The sequence below is a fragment of the Molossus molossus genome, unplaced genomic scaffold (genome assembly GCF_014108415.1).
Source record: "Molossus molossus isolate mMolMol1 unplaced genomic scaffold, mMolMol1.p scaffold_m16_p_5, whole genome shotgun sequence".
Classification (NCBI taxonomy): Eukaryota; Metazoa; Chordata; class Mammalia; order Chiroptera; family Molossidae; genus Molossus; species Molossus molossus.
The window spans coordinates 83,418,650-83,437,302 of record NW_023425388.1 but is presented as its reverse complement, the minus strand read 5'-3'; the positions used below and the strand labels follow the sequence as shown (position 1 = coordinate 83,437,302).

Genomic DNA, 18,653 nt, shown 5'->3' with positions numbered 1-18,653 from the left:
ATTCCACGGGGCAGACTATTCTTCCGTAGTGTTGGGTTCAGCTTTCCTTTGACTGTTGAGTATCTTCCCTCCATGTCTGTTATCCTCACAGGCTCCATGGGCCTAATAAAGTGTCCTTATTTGTTACTGAGAAAGGAAAAAAAGGGATAGATCACTAAAGTAAGGTTTGCTGTCCCCTGTGTCCCAGAATTGGGGTGTCCTGAGGATACAATATAAGTTACAATTCAAACATTTCAGAGAGGCCATCCCTGACCAACTGATACAAATAACACTCCTTGGCCACCCTGTACTAGTGGTTCTCCTACCTGGCTGCACATTATAATCATCTCGAGACCTTTTAAAAAAGCTGTTTCTTGGGCCCTACTCCACAGATTCTGTCTGACACATTTGGTTGGTGTCCTCCAGGCATTGTTATTTAAAACATTTTTTTTCTTCCTTTATTGATTTTTAGAGTGAGAGGGGGAGAGAGATAGAAACTGATGAGAGAGAACATTGATGGATTTGCGGACTCCTGCATGCCCCCCACTGGGGATCGGGCCTATAACCTGGGCATGTATCCTGACCAGGAATCTAACCAGCGACCTCTTGGTGCATGGTTCCCTGCTCAACCACTGAGCCACATCAGCTGAACCAGGCATTGATATTTTAAAAGCTTCCAAGATGCTATTAATATACATGCAAGGGTGAAGACCCCATCAACATGCCTCATTTATTCTTATAGCAGTTACTGTTCCCTTTAACTGATTTGTTTACTTCCCTACTTCTCTACCCCACGGTGGGGTATGTTAAGGAGAAATGGGATCTAGGAAAACAAGTCCTGCAGACCTGTGTCTCTGCTTCATCTTTGTTCAAGGATTGACCTTCTTTGGTTGATCCATCATTGTCATCGTCTTGGATGTGTGTCTATTTCTCTCTTTAGACCCTGCCCAGTTAAGTTTCAAGGTCTTACTCAGTATCTTATGAAAAATATACAGCTTCCATTTGAAAAGTTTAGATATTAACACTTAAGTTTGGGTTTATTCCATGTAAATCTGTGCTTTTTGTCTTTTATGTAGGGGTCCACGCATTCTGACTTAAAATTGCTCTGACAAATACAATTACAGGTCATAGTATTTAAGATGGGGACTGCCCCAGAAACTGGATGTATGGTTGCCCTCTAAAATACTCTTTTTGGAATTGTTGTCTAAGAACATTAGCTCCCCAGAGGATTGGATTGCAGCCTAATTTTCTGTTTAGTACTGAAGTCAAGTATATCATTTGTGTTATTGACAATTGTAATTCCAAGTGATGTAAGTAATCACTTTATAATTCTCTTGTGAGATAATGATCAGGAGGTCAGGTACCTAATGGAAGTCTAGGATTGTTGCCACAGGCCATAAAGAAGTTAGATTGGCAGGTAATTAGTCTTAATAAAAATTTGTTAAAGTAGACCATGCATTTTACTTTTTGCTTGTCTTTTGAACATAAATATTAGGCATGAGTAAGTAGTGGACTGACACTTCAGAAAGATTTGAAAACAGAACTGGCCAAGTTTAGATTCCTCCTGGAGTAATCACACTTTTAGATCTGTCTAGATGCCTCTTGTTTTTTGTAGTGGTAGGATGAATCATTGAACTACATGATTATTCTACTCTTTAATAAAAATAACACATGGAGCTTTTACCTTTGGCATATATATATATATATATGAATGAAATGTTAAAGGGTCTTCTTTTTTTATCTTTTAAAAAATTTAGGCTTATGCCCTGGCCGGTTTGGCTCAGCAGTTAGAGCATCAGCCTGCGGTCCTGAGAGACCCGGGTTCGGTTCCCGCTAAGGGCATGTACCTCGGTTGCAGTTTGTCCCCGGCCCTGGTTGGGTCGTGTGGGTGGCAACCACTCGACGTGTCCCTTTCACGTCGATGTTTCTCTCTCTCTCTCTCCCTCCCACACTCTACCTGAACAAAAAATAGAAAAAATGTCCTCAGGTGAGGATAAAAAAAAAAAAAAAAAAAAAAATTAGGCTTATATTTTTTAATTTATATTGCTGTGTATAAAGTTTTGACCTTCAGCTCAGATCTCAGAGTGACTTGCCATATTTATGTATATAAATAGCCAGTTACTGTTTTTTATTGGTAGGAAAGGAAATATTCCTATCTCCACTACTCTACTATGTTGTACTGATCTGTGTACATCTCTGCTATAAAATTGTACTCTTGATTTCAAGTATGTTTACTGTGACTTCATTTCAGTACCTTTAACCTGTACATCACGTGCTTATCTCTGTTGCAGCAAGAAGAATGGTATTAAAATGAAAAAAACTGCCTTGGCCAGTTTGGCTCAGTGGTAAACTGAGTGTTGGCCCTTAGACCAATGAGTCACAGGTTCGATTCTGGTCAAGGGCACATACCCTGGTTGCAGTTCCTCCTGGCCCTGGTCTGGGTCATGCGGGAGGCAACCAGTCGATGTGTCCTTTTCAAATCGATCATTCTCTCTCTCTCTCTCTCTCTATTTCTTTCCCTCTCCCTCCCACTCTATCTAAAGATAAATAGAAAAATATCCTCGGGTGAGGATTAAAAAATAAATAAAAATAAAAATTGAAAAACAAGCAAATCATCAACATGTGCTTTCAGTGTGTCAAGAAAAGAATGAGAGCTGCTATCATGATTGCTTGAGGTCAGGACTTTACACTGGAAAGAAAGTTAGATGTAAACTTTAATTTCTTATTTCTAATAAGCACCTCTTCTTGGGAACTGAAACTTTCCAAAAAAGATAAATTATATTTCTATTTTTTGGTTGATCTAGGAAACTTTTTTTCTAGAGTAATTCCCATCTAGCACTCTTGCTCTTACTTAAGTCTAAGGAAATTTGAGCTACTCAGGGATATTTTTCTGCTCTCTTTGCAAATAGCTGTTTTGTTATAATGCCTCCTTTTAACATTTGTAGGAAAGTCACGGAAACCTGTTACATATGTCTTCTTTCACTTTGAAACCTTTCATTTCATTTATTTATTTATTAACTTAAATTTTATTTTTCAATTACAATTTACATTCAGTATTATTTTGTATTAGTTTCAGGTTTACAGCATAGTGGTTAAATAATGAAATACTTTACAAAGTGTTTCCCCCGATATTTCTAGTACCTTTCTAGCACCAACATAGTCATTGCAGTATTACTGACTACATTTTCTATGCTGTACTCTACAGTCTCATGACTGTTCTGTAGCTGCCAGTTTGTACTTCTTAATCGTTTCACCTTTTTCACTCACTCGCCAAAGCCCCTCTCCCCTCTGGCAACCATCAGTCTGTTCTCTGTATCTATGAGTCTGTTTCTGTTTTGTATTTTGTTTCTTAAATTCCATATTTAAGTGAAATCATATGGTATTTATCTTTCTCTGACTGACTTATTTCACTGAGTATAATACCCTCTAGGTCCATCTGTGCTGTTGCCAATGGTAAGAGTTCTTTTTTGTTATTATTATGGCCAAGTAATATTCCATTGTATATATGTACCACAACTTTTTTATCCACTTATCTACTAAAACACTTGGGTTGCTTCCATGTCGTGCCTATTGTAAATAATGGTGCAGTGAACATAGGGGTGCATATATTCTTTCAATTCAGTGTTTTGGGTTTCTTCAGATACTTACTCAAAACTGGAATTGCTGAGTCATGAGGCAGTTTCATTTTAAAATTTTTGAGGACCTTTCTTACTGTTTTTCTTAGTGGCTGCACCAATCTGCCTTCATACCAACAGTGCAGATTATCGAGGGTTCCCTTTTGTCTAGATCCTCGTCAACACTTGTTTGTTAATTTACTGATGATAGCCATTCTGACTGGTGTGAGGTGATACCTCATTGTGGTTTTAATTTGTATTTCTCTGAAAATTAGCAACATTGAGCATCTTTTCATATTTGATATTTTGGCCATCTGTATGTCTGTCCTCTTTGGAGAAGTATGTATTCAGGTTCTTTGCCCATTTTTTAATTTGGTTGTTTGTTTTGGGGTGTTGAGTTGTATGAGTTCTTTATAAATTTTGGATGTTAATTCCTTATCACCTGTATCATTGGCAAATATCTTATTCCATTTACTAAGTTGTCTTTTCTTTTTATTGATAGTTTCCTTTGCTGTGTAAAACTTTTTAGTTTGATGTTGTCCCATTTGTTTACATTTTCCTTTGTTTCCTTTGTCTGAGGAGATATGTCAGAAAAAGATTGCCAAGAAAAATGTTCAAGATTTTACTGCCTATGTTTTATTTTAGGAGTTTTATGGTTTTGAGTCTTCAACCTATTTTGAGTTTATTTTTGTGTATAGTGTAAGAAAGTGGTCCAGTTTAACTTTTTTGCCTCTAGCTGTCCATTTTTACTATCATCATTATTAATTAGACTCTCTTTATCCTATTGTATGTTTTTGCCTCCTTTGTCATATATTAATTGACCATAAAGGTGCGGGTTTATTTCTGATTTCTCTATTCTGTTCCATTGATTTCTGTGTCTGTTTTTATCCCAGTACCATGCCATTTTAATTACTGTCATCTTGTAGGATAGTGTGATATCAGGTAGCATGATACCTCCAATTTTGTTCTTCTTTCTCAAGATTGCTGTGGCTATTCATGATATTTTGTGATTCCATATAAATGTTTGGATTATTTGTTCTAGTTCTGTGAAAAATGCCATTGGTATTTTGATAGGAATTGCATTGAATCTGTAGATTGCTTTGGGTAGTATGAGCATTTTAATGATGTTAATTCTTTTTATCTATGAACACGGTATATACTTCCATTTATTTGTATCCTTTTCAGTGTTTTATAATTTTTTGAGTGCAAATCATTTACCTTCTTCATTAAATTTACTCTTAGTTATTTTATTTTTTGATGCAATTGTAGATGGGAATTTTTTTGTTGTTGTTTTTCTTTCTGGTAGTTCATTATTGGTGTATAAAAATGCAGCCGATTTCTGAATATTTATTTTTGTATACTCTGACTTTACTAAGTTCATTTATTAGTTCCAATACTTTTTTGGTGGGATATTTAGGGTTTGCTACATATACTATCATGTCATCTGCAAATAATAACAGTTTTATTTATTTATTTCCAATTTGGATGCTTTTTATTTCTTCTTCTTGTCTGATTGCTGTCGCTAGGACTTCCAGTACTGTGTTGAATAAGAGTGGTGAAAATGGACATCCCTGTCTTGTTCCTGATCTTTTTTAAAAAAAGATCTTTTTATTGATTTTTGAAGAGAGAGAAAAGGGAGAGGGAGAGAGAAACAGAACATCAATCAGCTGCCTCCTGCATGCCCCCTACTGGGGATCAAGCCCACAACCTGGCCAGGAATGGAACCAGAAACCTTTTGATGCATGGAATGACTCCCAACTAACTGAGCCACACCAGCCAGGTCTTGTTCCTGACCTCAAAGGTAACACTTATATTTTTCCCATTGAGTATGATGTTAGATGTGAGTTTGTTATATATAGCCTTTATTATGTTGAGGTATGTTTCCTCTCTTCCCTCTTTGCTGAGAGTTTTTATCAAAAATGGGTACTAGACTTTTTCAAATGCTTTTTTTCTGCATCTATTGATATGATCATATGATTTTTTATTCTTCATTTTGTTTATGTGCTGTATCACATTAATTGATTTGCAAATATTGTACCAACTTTGCATCTCCGGAATAAATCCCACTTGATCATTGTGTATGATCTTTTTAGTGTATTGCTGAATTTGGTTTTTAAATATTTTGTTGAGGAATTTTGCATCTGTTCATTGGAGATATTGGCCTATAATTTTTTTTGTAGTGTCTTTATCTGATTCCTTAGATGTAAAGTTAGATTGTTTCTTTGAGAGTTTTCCTTTTTCTTGAAGTAGGCCTGTATTGCCATGAATTTCCCTCTTGGGACTGCTTTCACTGTGTCTCATAGATATTGGATTGCTGTGTTTTTATTTTCATTTGTCTCGAGGTATCTTTTGGTTTCTTCCTTGATATCATTGTTAACCCAGTCATTGTTTGATAACATGTTATTTACCCTCCATGTATTTGTGTGTTTTTTCAGTTTTTTCCTTGTAATTGATTTCTAATTTCATACCAAGAGAAGATGCTTGATATGATTTCAGTCTTCTTAAATTTATTGAAATTAGTTTTGTATCTTAACATGTGGTCTATCCTAGAAAATGTTCCATGTGCACTTGAGAAGAATGTGTACTCTGTTGCTTTGGCGTAAAATATTCTGAATATGTCAATTAAATCAATCTGGTCTAGTATATAATTTAAAACCTCTTTCCTTGTTTATTTATTTCTGGAAGCTATATCCATTGATGTCAATGGGGTGTTAAATTCTTCTACTATAACTGTATTAATGTCGATCTATTTCTTTATGTCCATCAAGATTTGCTTTATATATTAAGGTTTCCTAAGTTAGGTGCATAAATGTTTACAAGAGTTATATCCCCTTGTTGGATTGATCCCTTTATCATTATGTAATGTCCTTTTTTTGTCTCTTATTATAGCCTTTGTTTTAAAGTCTTAAATCTTTCATTTTATATTGATTGTTTTCCCATATGATATTTAATGCCTTGTTTCTTTTTCTTCTTCTGTCTTATCTTTAGTTATTATCATTATTTAACTTTTAAAAAAATTTATTTATTTTTAATTTTATTTTTATTGTTGAAAGTATTACAGATGTCCCCCTTTCTCCCCCACTGACTCCCTCCTTCCCGCTCCCACCACTTCCTGCCTTCCCTAGCCTGGTGTCCGTGTTGATTGGTTGTGCATATATGCATATAAGTTCTTTGGTTTATCTCTTCCCACACCTCCTACCCCTTATCCCTTTGAGGTTTGTCAGACTGTTCCCTACTTCCATGATTCTGGATCTCTTTTGGTCGACAGCTTATTTTATTCATTATGTTACACAAATAAGTGAGATCATGTGATACTTGTCTTTCTCTGACTGACTTATTTCACTTAGCATAATACTCTCCAGGTTCCTCCATGTCATTTCTAAGGGTAAGAGATCTCTGTTTATTACAGCTGCATAGTGTTCCATTGTGTAAATGTACCACAGCTTTTTTATCCACTCATCTGATGGACACTTGGGCTATTTGTAAATAGCGCTGCTGTGAACATAGGGGTGCATATATTCTTCCTGATTGGTGTTTCAGGCTTCTTAGGATATATTCCAAGAAGTGGGAACACTGGGTCAAATGGCAGTTTCATTTTTAATTTTTTGAGGAAACACTGTATTGTTTCCCATAGTGGCTGCAGCAGTCTGCATTCCCACCAGCAGCGTGCTAGAGTACCCTTTTCTCCACATCCTTGCCAGCATTTGTTTTTTGAGGATTTGTTGATGGTCACCATTCTGGCAGGTGTGAGGTGATATCTCATAGTCGTTTTAATTTGCATCTCTCTGATGATTAGAGATGTTGAGCATTTTTCATATGTCTCCTTGCCATTTGTATGTCCTGTTTGGAGAAGTGTCTGTTTGGGTCTTCTGCCCATTTAAAAATTTAAAAAAAAAAAAATTATTGTTGAATGTATTCCCTCCTCCCCAATTCCAGCCCCTCCTGCCTTCCCACAGTATTGTCTGTGTCCACTGGCTATGCATATATGCATAGAAGTTATTTGGTTTATCTCTTCCCGCCCTCCCTCCCCTCTTCCTTTGAGTTTCATCAGTCTAACAACCAATTTGTACTTATAATTCCTTCATCCTTTTCACCCATCCCTCCAGCCCCCACCCATCTGGCAAGCAACAAAAAGTTCTTTGTATCTAGGAATCTGTTTCTGTTCTGCTTGCTCATTTTGTGTGTAGATTCAGTTGTTGATAGATATGTATTTATTGCAATTTTATTGTGCATATTTTTGTTGTTCTTCTCATTCAAGAAGACCCTTCAACGTTTCATATAATAATGGTTTGGTGGTGATGAATTCCTTTAGCTTTTTCTTGTCTGGGAAACACTTGATATGTCCATCGATTCTAAATGATAGCTTTGCAGGATAGAGTAATCTTGGTTGTAGTTTGTTGTTTTTCATTACTTTGAATATCTCTTGCCATTCCTTTTTGTCCTGCAAAGTTTCTTTTGAGAAATCAGCTGACAGTCTTGTGGGAGCTCCTTTGTAGGTTACAAACTGCTTTTCTCTTGCTGCTTTTAAGATTCTCTCTTTGTATTTAACCTTTGGCATTTCGATGATGATGTATCTTGGTGTGGACGGACCTCTTTGGGTTCATCTTATTTGGGACTCTCTGTGCTTTCTGGACTTGTATGTCTGTTTCCTTCACAAAGTTAGGGAACTTTTCTGTCATTATTATTTCAAATAGGTTTTCAATTTCTTGCTCTCTCTCTCTCTTCTCCTTCTGGCACCCCTGTGATGTGAATGCTGGCATGTTTGAAATTGTCCCAGGCTCCTTACACTATCCTCATTTTTTTGGGATTTTTTTTTATCTTTTTGCTGTTCTGATTGGGTGTTTTTTGCTTCCTTATATTCCAAATCTATGGTTTGCTTCTTGGCTTTACCTACTCTACTATTGATTCCCTGTAAATTATTCTTTATTTCAGTTAGTGCATCCTTCATTTCTGACTGGCCCATTTTTATGTTGTTGATGTTCTCACTACGTTCTTTGGAGGTCTCCTTAAGTTCCTTGAAGGTCTCATGAAGTTCCCTGAGCAACCTTATAACCTGTGTTTTGAACTCTGCATCTGATTGATTACTTATCTCCATTTTGTTTAACTCTTTTCCTGGAGTTTTGTTCTTTTCTTTCATTTGGGACATGTTTCTTTGTCTCCTCATTTTGTCTACTTCCCTGTGATTGTTTCTATGTATTAAAGTTGCTATGTTTCCTAGGCTTCGTAGGGTGGCCAATTGTTTTAGGAATCCTATAGGATCCAGTGGCACAGTCTCCCTGATCACCCCAGCTGGACCCTTGAGGTGCACCCCTAGTGTGGACTGTACACCCTTCGTTGTAATTGAGTCTTGATTGCTGTTGGCCTGTGAGTGGGGGGGGATTTACTCAGGTTAATCAGCTGCAAGGACTGGCTGTTCCCAGTGACCACTGACCTCTGACTGCCTTGGAGGATCCGCTGTGTAGGGGTCAACTACATAGAGCAAGACTTACTTCATCAGGGCTCTGGTGCCCACTGAGTCCGCTCATTGAGTGCATCACTTGTGGAGGTGGTTGGGTGGTGGTGTTTCGATGTGGTCTGAAGCTGTCCACTGGGTGTGCTGGCTCTGGGGCAAGGTCAGCAACTGCTTGTGTTCTATCCGGGTCACCCAGCATAAGCTACAAAGTGATCTGCCAATGGCTGATTCTTGTACTGGGCTTGGAGGTGCCCAGGAAAAGCCAAGCTGTGAACCAAGGCTGGCTGCTTCTAGTGCCAGGCCTGGGGCCACTTAACAAGAAGTATGGGTCTTGTTGAGACCAGATGCTGCTTGTTTGAGAGATTTTAGGAAACTCTGAAGCAGGATCCAAGACAGGCCAATCATATGGTAAAGCCTTTTGAAACAGCTTGGGTGGGCCCGAAAGTTTGGTGGGCAAGGCCTCAGGGAATCACCAGGGCAGTGCAGACAGTATGAGCCAAGATGCTGGAGTCCCAGATATGGCCCGTCTGCCAGTTCTGTAGGAGAAGGGCTCACCAAAGGAACAAAGGCCTGCGCCAGCAAGTCTGTCCAGGGGAAAGCCACCTCTCCAGCCGTCATCCCAAGGCGAAACAGCTCAGTTCTTCCTTGTATGTCTCCGGTGCCTTTCAAGCTGCCTCCCCACTGAGCTTAGAGGGAGCAAGTCCAAGTAAATATGTGTGTGGGCCCTTTAAGAGGAGCTGTCTGGGGCTCCAGCAGCCGCAGTCTCCCTCAGCCTCAGTTCCCACTGGTTTTTCCAGCCAGATGTTATGGGGACTTCTCTTCCTGGCACTGGAACCCTGAGCTGAGTACTTGGTGTGGAACAGGGACCCTTCATGGAAAACCTTCCCAGCCGAGGTGTCCCTCCTGATTTTTATCTGCCACATGTTGGTGTGGGACCAGCCTGTCCTACCAGTCTTGGTGTGGAGGCTGCTTTAATTTCATAGTTATAGGACTTCCATTCAGTTAGATTTCAGGTGGTGCTGAATGATGGTTGTGTTGTAGTTTAGTTGTAATTTTGATATGGTTGTGGGAGGAGGCAAGTACTGTGTTTGAGTCATGCTTTCTTATCCATTCAGCAACTCTGTGTCTTTTGATCAGAGCATTTAATCCATTTACATTTAAGGTTATTATTGATATGTACTTATTTGTTGCCATTTTTATCTATCATGGTTATGTGTCTGTCCCTGTTTCTTCTGCTTATTACAACAGTCCTTTAAACATTTCTTGCAGTGCTGGTTTGGTGCTAGTATATTCCCTTAGCCTTTTTTTGGTCTGGGAAGCTCTTTATTTCACCTTCTATTTTGATTGATAGCTTTGCTGGATAGAGTAGTCTTGGATTCATCCTTGTTTTTCAATACCTTGAATACTTCATGCCATTTCCTTCTGGCCTGTAGTGTTTCTGTTGAGAAATTAGCTGATAACCTTATGGGGGCTTCTTTGTAGGTAACCTATTGCTTATCTCTTGCTGCCTTTAGGATTCTCTCTTTGTCTTTAATTTTTGGCATTTTTAATTATGATGTGTCTTGGCATGGACCTCTTTGGGTTCTTCTTAATTGGGGCTCTCTGTGCTTCTTTTTTTAAAAAATTAATTAATTTATTTTTGTTACAGATGTTTCTCCTTTTCCCCCCACTGATTGCCCCCTCTCCCTCCCTCCCTGCCCTGTCCCCAGCTTTGTTGCCCATGTCCATTGTTTATGCATACATGCATATAAGTTCTGTGGTTTATCTCTCCCCCACCACACCCTCTTCTGGGGATTGTCAGTCTGTACCCCACTTCCATGTCTCTGGGACTACCCCATTCCTCAGACTGTTATGTTCATTATATTCCACAAATAAGTGAGATCATATGGTACTTGTCTTTCTCTGTTTGGCTTGTTTCGCTTAGGATAATACTTTCTAGATCCCTCCATGTTGTCTCAAAGGATAAGAGATCTTTCTTTCTTACAGCTACATAATACGCCATTGTGTATATGTAGCACAGCTTTTTTATTCATTCGTCTATTGGTGAACACTTGGGCTGTTTCCAGATCTTAGCTATTGTAAATAGTGCTGCTACAAATATGGGGGTACATATATTCTTTCTGATTGGTGTTTCAGGCTTCTTAGGGTATATTCCTAGAAGTGGGATCACTGGGTCAAATGGAAGTTCAATTTTAATTTTTGAGGTAACACCATATTGTTTTCCATAGTGGCTGCACCAGTCTGCATTTCCACCAGCAGTGTACTATAGTCCCCTTTTCTCCACACCCTCACCAATCTCTGTGCTTCTTGAACTTGTATGCCTTTTTCCTTCACCATGGTAGGGAAGTTTTCTGTCACTATTTCTTCAAATATATTCTCTAACCTTTGTTCATTTTCTTCTTCTTCTGTAGCTCCTATGATGCAGATGTTGTTACGTTTCATATTGTCACACAGTTCTATTAAGCTGTCCTCCTGTTTTTTAATTGTTTTTTCTTCTTGGTTCTCTGACTGGGTGATTTCTTTCTACCCTGTCTTCTAATTCATTGATCTGATCCTGGGCTTCCTCTACTCTGCTGGTTATTCCTTCCAGTGTGTTCTTTATTTCTGCTATGTCATTCTTCATTTCTGCTTGATGGTTTTTCATTTTTAATTGGTTGATTTCATTGTTTCTATGTCTTTACTCATGCTGTTGAGTTCTTTACTCATACTGTTGAGCTTCCTCGTAATCGTTACTTTGAACTCTACCTTTGATAACTTGCTTAATTCCATTTCATTTATCTCTTCTTTGTAGAATTCTCTTGTTCTTTCATTTGGGATTTGTTTCTTTGTTTCACCAGTTTGGCTGTTTCAGGGGTTTTGGAGCCTGCCAAATTTTCCCTGTGGCTGTTAGTGTTCTGCTGATTGTGACTCCCTCTACTGGGTTTGGATGAGTGTGGGAGGGCCCACATTGAACACCAATGTCAAGTCTTACTTTTCTGGGTAGATTCTCCGATCAAGCAAAGATTCACTTATCCAATAGCTTTTGCCTGCAGGCTATTAGTCTCAGTTACTTTATGAGCCTCCCGTTGTAGCTCTCAGCTGAATGAAAAATCACTCAGGTGGACAGGGTAAGAGGATTTTCAGAGTGTTGGGCAATTGGTTTCCTCTGTGTTAAAGTGGCTTTGATAAGAAAGTGGTTTCTGGGGTGTGGATTATTGGCTCAGTGCAGTCCCCGTAGCCACAGGATGGTGTTCAATTCCTGAGGGAGTGCAGTTGTTTCTCCCCCAGGCTAAAACGGAGGGCTACTTGACAGAGATGGCTATTGAAACCATGGAGGAGGGGCTCAGCATAGGAATTCAGGATCCATCCTTCACAGCTTTGTCCTTAGAGCCAGGACCCCTAACACTGTGAGCCTGGTCCAAATTTCAGGAGGCTTTTTTCTCCCCTCCTTGCTTTCTGGTAGACTCTAGCTGTTAATGAGTCTCAATTTGCATTTCTCCAGCCGGATAGTGTTAAATTCCTGAGGGAGAGGCTGTTGCTTCTCCCAGGGCTCTGGGAAGGGGCTCTTTGAGTAAAGTGGCTACTGTCCTGTGGGGGGTGATTCAGTATAAAACTCCTGGTGTTCCTCCCAGCTCTCTCCCCAGTGCCACAAACCCCTGATTCTCTTCACACAGTTCCAGTCTAGTCTGCCCTCTCTCTGCTGGAGTGCAAGGTGAGTGGCTGTAGCTGACAAGTGCTCTGGCCCTTCAGGGAAATGCCAATGTTCCCATCTCTGCTCTGGTGAGTTCCTCAGCCACATGTTATATGGGAACCTTTCCCTGCTCCACCACTCTGTGCTGTGGAGCCATCTTGGAGTTTTAACCCCTGAATTCTCAGAGGGAACTTCTCAGAGCTAAGATAGCCCTCAGTTGCTGCTGTGAGCACCCAGCCAGCCCTCTGGCACTTCCCAGCTCCTACCAGGCTAGATTTGGCATCCTCTTTCCATCCCTGGATATAAGGTTTTCTCCAGCTGCTCTTCAGTTGGCTTTTTCTGATGACTTGTCTTTATTTTCGTTGTAAATCCAGTTTGGTCCTGGGAGATGGTCTGTGTAGCTTCCATTCACTCCACCACCATTTTTCAGATCCTAGTTATTACTTTTAGAAACCAGCTTTATGTTGGTATTTGTGATTTTTATTTCCCAGTGAATTAGGGCATAAAGATAAAGATGAAAAACAAAAACTTCCCAAGTGTAACAACTGTCAATATTTTAGTATATGTGTTTTCTTTTTTTTCCCTCACCTGAGGATATTTTTTTCATTTATTTTCAGACAGAATGGGAGGGAGGAAGAGAGGGAGGGAGGGAGGGACAGACAGACAGACAGACACTGATGTGAGAGAGACACATTGATTGTTTGCTCCCCACTCGACCCCAACCAGGGCTGGGGACTGAACTGCAACCAAGGTATGTACCCTTGACTGGAATAAAACCTGTGACTCTTTGCTTTGCAGGTTGATGCTCTGATGCTCTAACCACTGAACAAAACTGCCAGGGCAGTATATGTGTTTTGAAAGAGAGGTCTGTTTGGCCTGGCTGGTGTGGCTCAGTGGTTGAGCATCAACCCATGCAGCAAGAGGTCACCAGTTTGATTCCTGGTCAGGGCACATGCCCAAGTTGTGGGCTTAATCCCCAGTAGGGGGCATGCAGGAGGCAGCCACTTGGTATTTTCTCTCATTGATGTCTCTGTCCCTCTCTCCTTCTCCCTTCCTCTCTCTAAAATCAATAAAGAAAATATATATATATATATTTTTAAAAAGAGTGAGGTCTGTTTGGTTCTTTTCAGGCTACATCTAGTTAGATATACAAATGGTCATTCATATTTAATGCTCTACTTGCTCATAGCAGGAAGTCAGGTCTTTTCTTGGCATGATCCTCCATATTGATATTCCGTAGAAGTCTCTGGCCCTGGGGGGCCTCTTGCGTATTTGCATTGCTGCCTATAGCCCTTCAGTTTCTCTAGCTCTTGGGTCTGCTGCCCTTGCCATCCTCCTACACCACTGGCCACAGCTGCTGCTGCTGACTAGCTCCGAACCACACTGTACATAGGCTATGCCTACAATGGTGCAGCTTGTTCCTGTAGAGTTTTACCTCTGGTTGTCTTCTCTGGCCATCAGGGAAACCTGATTCTTTTTTTTTGTTTTCCCTCACCTGAGGATATTTTTTTCCATTTATCTTCGGATAGAGTGGGAGGAAGGGAAGAAGGGAGAGAGAGAGAGAGAGAGAGAGAGAGAGAGAGAGAGAGAGAAAGAAAGAAACATAGATGTGAGAGAAACACATCGACTGGCTGCCTACGACACGACCCCGACCAAGGTAGGAGCCAAACCAACCGAAGTATGTGCCCTTGACCAGAATCAAACCCACGACTCTTTGGTCCACAGGCCGATGCTCTAACCTCTAAGCCAAACTGTCCAGGGTGGGAAATCTGATTCTTATGACCAACTCCTTGAGAAGGTTTCTCCAGAGGAGCAGTTGGCACCCTGGTGACAGAGTTTTTTTTTCCTCTGTTTCACGACCATTTTCTTCCCAGAATTTAGAGGCACTTTGGGGTGGGTGGTGGTTACCTGGGTGTTGGGGTGGGGCAGTGTTGGGGGTTACAAAATGGTTAAGTACAGCCTTTCGCAGTGCCTGGCATTCCTATGGAAGTGGCCAGGAGGGTGGATTCATTCCTCTTTAATTTAGGAGGGGAACTACTTCTTGCCTAGTATGAGTACTTCCAGGAGAAATTCCGGCACTTAGTACAGTGTATGGTACAGAATAGGCCTCCATAATTATTTGTTGGGTAGAATGTTGAATCAACTTATATCATGTCAAGAGCTAAGTACTGTGGGAGAGTAAAAAAGGTATGATATATTGTTATCATTAAGTTGTTTCTTAATGATGTATGTCTTTTGCTTCTTTTTTTAATAAGACATAAATGGTATAGTCTAATTGGAGACAAGAAATACATACAAATATAGAGATAAGCTGAGAAGTGAAAACAGTAAGTGGCATGGGATTTGAGAATGGAGAGTATGTTACAATAGCCTAGCCTTTTCTCCTTTGTGAAGCTGGGGTGAGGAAGGGTTGTCATGGTCCTTGTGGTATGGGCATGAATTAGGGGGAGTAGATGAGTGAGAAAATGTGGGGCTTTCCAGGTCCAACACAAAGCTGCAGGGAGCGATAGTGGCGCTGAGGTATTCCGTGAGCTGCATCCTGACTGTTCACCTTTTTAACCTTTACTTCTCCACCCTGCCCTCCATGGAAAGCCTTGCCAGGAATAAAATACTAGCACTTTATCTGCTTACTTATATTAAAACAGCAGCTAGGAGAGAATTTTGCATTCATTACAAGGGAGAACAGGAGTAGCAGACTCTGAAGACTTCTGCCTGTAACAGATGTGCGGAAGGTTTGGGTGTCCAGTCACTCCTCTTAGCTGTCCTCTCCTACATCTTCCTGTGCCTTGTTACTCAGCTGAGGGAGCGTGGAGACCACATATGTGTTGAGGAAACTGGAGACCCAAAGGGTGTTTCCTGACTTCTGCCATACAGAGGGACAGCATTCTTTGTTTTTCAGAGTATGTCAGGATGGTTTGCACAGTATTCCAGAACTCCGCATAAAATCACAATGTTCCCTCGTAATGCTCTCTAAATATAATTGCTCCAATAATGTTATATAACTTGAACTATAATGAAATTGGAGTTATTTTGTTTACTTAGACTTCTGTAGAAATTTAACTTACTTTAACTTTGCAATTTCTAAGAGAAAGATCATCTTCTTTGATCTTTTAAAAGTTAAAACTTAAATAGTTAGCAGGACCAACATCATGGCATTTACACAGAAGTCTGGGGTAGGATATCAGTAAATTGTCTGGATATGGAATAGATGTTACTGTGCTTTGGCTGTTTCTTTCTTCGCATGACTTTGGGCTTTCGGTAAGGTTAAAGAACAGGAAATGTAGTCTTTCCTCTTACCCCATCCCAGGCTGTTACAATTGGTGATGTGTTTTCTTATCTCCCCTCTTTGCAGGAGTCCGCTGAAGAAAAATGTGCTTCTTAAATCAATCCCAGCTTCTCCTTTATACGAAGAACTCTTAAGGATGCTCGCAGAAAAGAAGCAAATGAAACCGAAAGCTCCCCTGCAGCTCAGAAAAACAAAGACACAGTGTTTTGAGGAGTGAAGGTGGCATGGTGTCAGCCATGGGTGATCCAGACACAGCCAGATAATGTTCATCAGTTTCTTTAAACTACGGCTTTTCTGCTGTCTGCTTGCAGTGTTGATGGTGGTGGTGCTTGTCATCAATGTCACTCAGGTAGAGGTGAGTACTCAGTATACTCCTTTATAACTAAGCAAACCAAATCATGGGATTTTGGGGCTCACTACTTTGGGAAATATTGATCATCAGGAAACTTATCCTGATTACAGTTCTTGTTTACATTAATTCAGTATTTGAGACCCTACACTGTGCTAGTCACCAAGGGTACAGTGGTGAAGACAACAGACATAATTTCTTCACTCTTGTAGCTCATATTCTAAACATGCATGTGAGAAAATAGTAGTAGTAAATAAGTACTAAATAAGTAATTATAATTATATAATAGTAAGAATGGATAATTAAAAATTGTGACAAGTACTATAAAGAAAAGAAAGTGGGATTCTACTCTAGAGTAGCTTTAGGGTGGTGAAGGAAAGCCTTTCAAGGAGGGGACCCTGGCAAAACTCCTGGCAAAAAGCAAAAGGAGCATTTCAGGGAGGTAGTTGATGGTGAGCCTGTTTTGAAGATTACTGTATGGCATTGAAGTGCATGGATCGTGTCTTATCAATCTCACTAGTGCCTGGCACTAAGAAAGTACTTAGTCTTCCCCTACCCCCAGGTCTGCCACCCCCTGCATGAACTCCTATATCACCAACATTTATGGAGTAGTTTCTATATAAAATGGTGCTGTCCTTTTAATTTTGTTGGCTTGTGGTAATTCTCAGGTCACAGGTCTAACTTTATGGTATTTCTGTGTGTATTGGGTTCTGCTCTGGAGTGAACGTTTGTGTCCCCCAAACATCCCAGTCCTGTGGGAACTCGGGTTACTGTTCTCTTTCAGGCTTTCAGGTGGTCTTTCCCCAGCTTCCAGAAGTGTCCTTGCATAACTGGGAATTGTAAGCTCCTCACCATTCTTCTGACATTGTTTCTGTAGATGCTGACTCTGACTAATATGTAGCTGGTAGGTAAACAGCAAGTTTGTATAAGAATCCCAGGGCCTAACTTAATGAAGATGCAGACTCTGACCTCCAGTCATCCCAGTTCCGGGAGATTTGCTTGCTGACTGTCAACCACAGAACTAAGATGATGTAGAGCCAGATGACAAAGACCAGGATGGCACACACCAGACCATCACTTGACCAGTTTTGAGGTCCTTATTGGAATGGACTGGACTGGACTTCATGTAGAGAAGTTTTCAACCCCCTCTTCTTGATTTCTTTGTTCTGCTTTGCCTCTCCCTCTTATAAAAACCTCTGCCTGCACTGAGATGTGGAGATGAGCTTTGTGACAAGAGTCCCCCATCTCCTCAGGCGACTGGCATCTGAAAAAAACGACTTTCCTTTTTCACCAGCATCTGTCAATTGAGTTTTGGTTTTTGTAGCAACAGGCAGCCAAACTTGGGTTCCAGTTACAATTACACACATGTGCCCTTAAGTACTCTGCTGAATACTCGAGCGGGATGCTCTGGAGATCTCTTGAGTTCTCCCTCTGGGCCGCTCTCTCCTCCTGTACTCTGTCCTGTGGATTCTGATCAGGTTGGTATTTTAAGACTCTCAGCTCCATCACCTCAACTGAAGTAGTTCACCAGGCTCCTCCTGGGTTCCCCTCCCTGTGCTGCAGCTTGGAAACGCTCTCAAGGCTGTAAGCAAAGGGCAGTTACAGTTACCACCTCATTCATTTCCTTTCAGGCACCACTGTCTTTTGTTGCCTGATGTCGAGTGTCTGGAAAACCATTGTTTTATATATGTTTTTTTTTTTTTTTAACTTGTCTCAGGTGAAGTGGTAAATCTCATTGTTTCTCTCTCTTGGCTGGAAGTGGAAGTCTGAGGGACTTGATTTTGAGGGGAAGGAAATAATAGAGAAGCTGGAGAGGAGAAGGATTAATGGATCAAGAGAAAGAGGAGAAGATGGGATCTAGAGCATAAGTGGATCATACAACTATATAGGATGAGGGGCAGGTGCATTGGGAGTGTTGCTATCATTTTATTATTTATTGTGTAGGAGGAGTCATGATGGTTGGCAGTGCAGATACATTTGCTGCTGAAGGGTAGGGCATGGAGGGAGTTCTTGCCTGTGGAGGAGGTGGAAGGTGGAAGGAGGGTGGAGCCCAGGAGGTTTGTGTATAGGGGCTTGAATGAATGGGGCTGGGCGATGGAGCTGACCTGCAGGATGAGAGGGGCAATGCATTTCAAGTCTGAGTGTGCGTGGCACTCACCTTCATTGGTTATGCGAGTGTGTGTTTTTCTTTTACCACATTCAACAGCCTGGGTACTAGAGTGGAGAAACAAGATAGTTGTGTAGGTCTAGGATAGGTGAAGAGGTAGGAGAAGGGAGGAAGCAAAATTTACTTTCTTAGGCCA

At 40.5% G+C, this 18,653-nt stretch overlaps 1 protein-coding gene across 9 annotated transcripts in view; it reads left to right on the top strand.

Annotated features, from left to right (window-relative positions):
• The window catches only part of NXPE3 (neurexophilin and PC-esterase domain family member 3), a 58,313-nt gene that overhangs the window by 902 nt on the left and 38,758 nt on the right, over positions 1-18,653 (top strand). For 6 of the 9 annotated variants that reach the window (XM_036243822.1, XM_036243821.1, XM_036243818.1 and 3 more), the window contains exon 2: positions 16,068-16,356. Coding sequence is in view for 1 of the 9 variants with exons in the window: in XM_036243818.1 (XP_036099711.1) it covers positions 16,264-16,356 (93 nt within the window). In the remaining 8 variants the exon portion in view is untranslated. Of the gene's footprint in view, positions 1-5,305; positions 5,395-14,978; positions 15,043-16,067; positions 16,357-18,653 lie in introns of those variants that run through there. The other 3 variants (XM_036243816.1, XM_036243814.1, XM_036243820.1) reach the window with 3 other exon arrangements.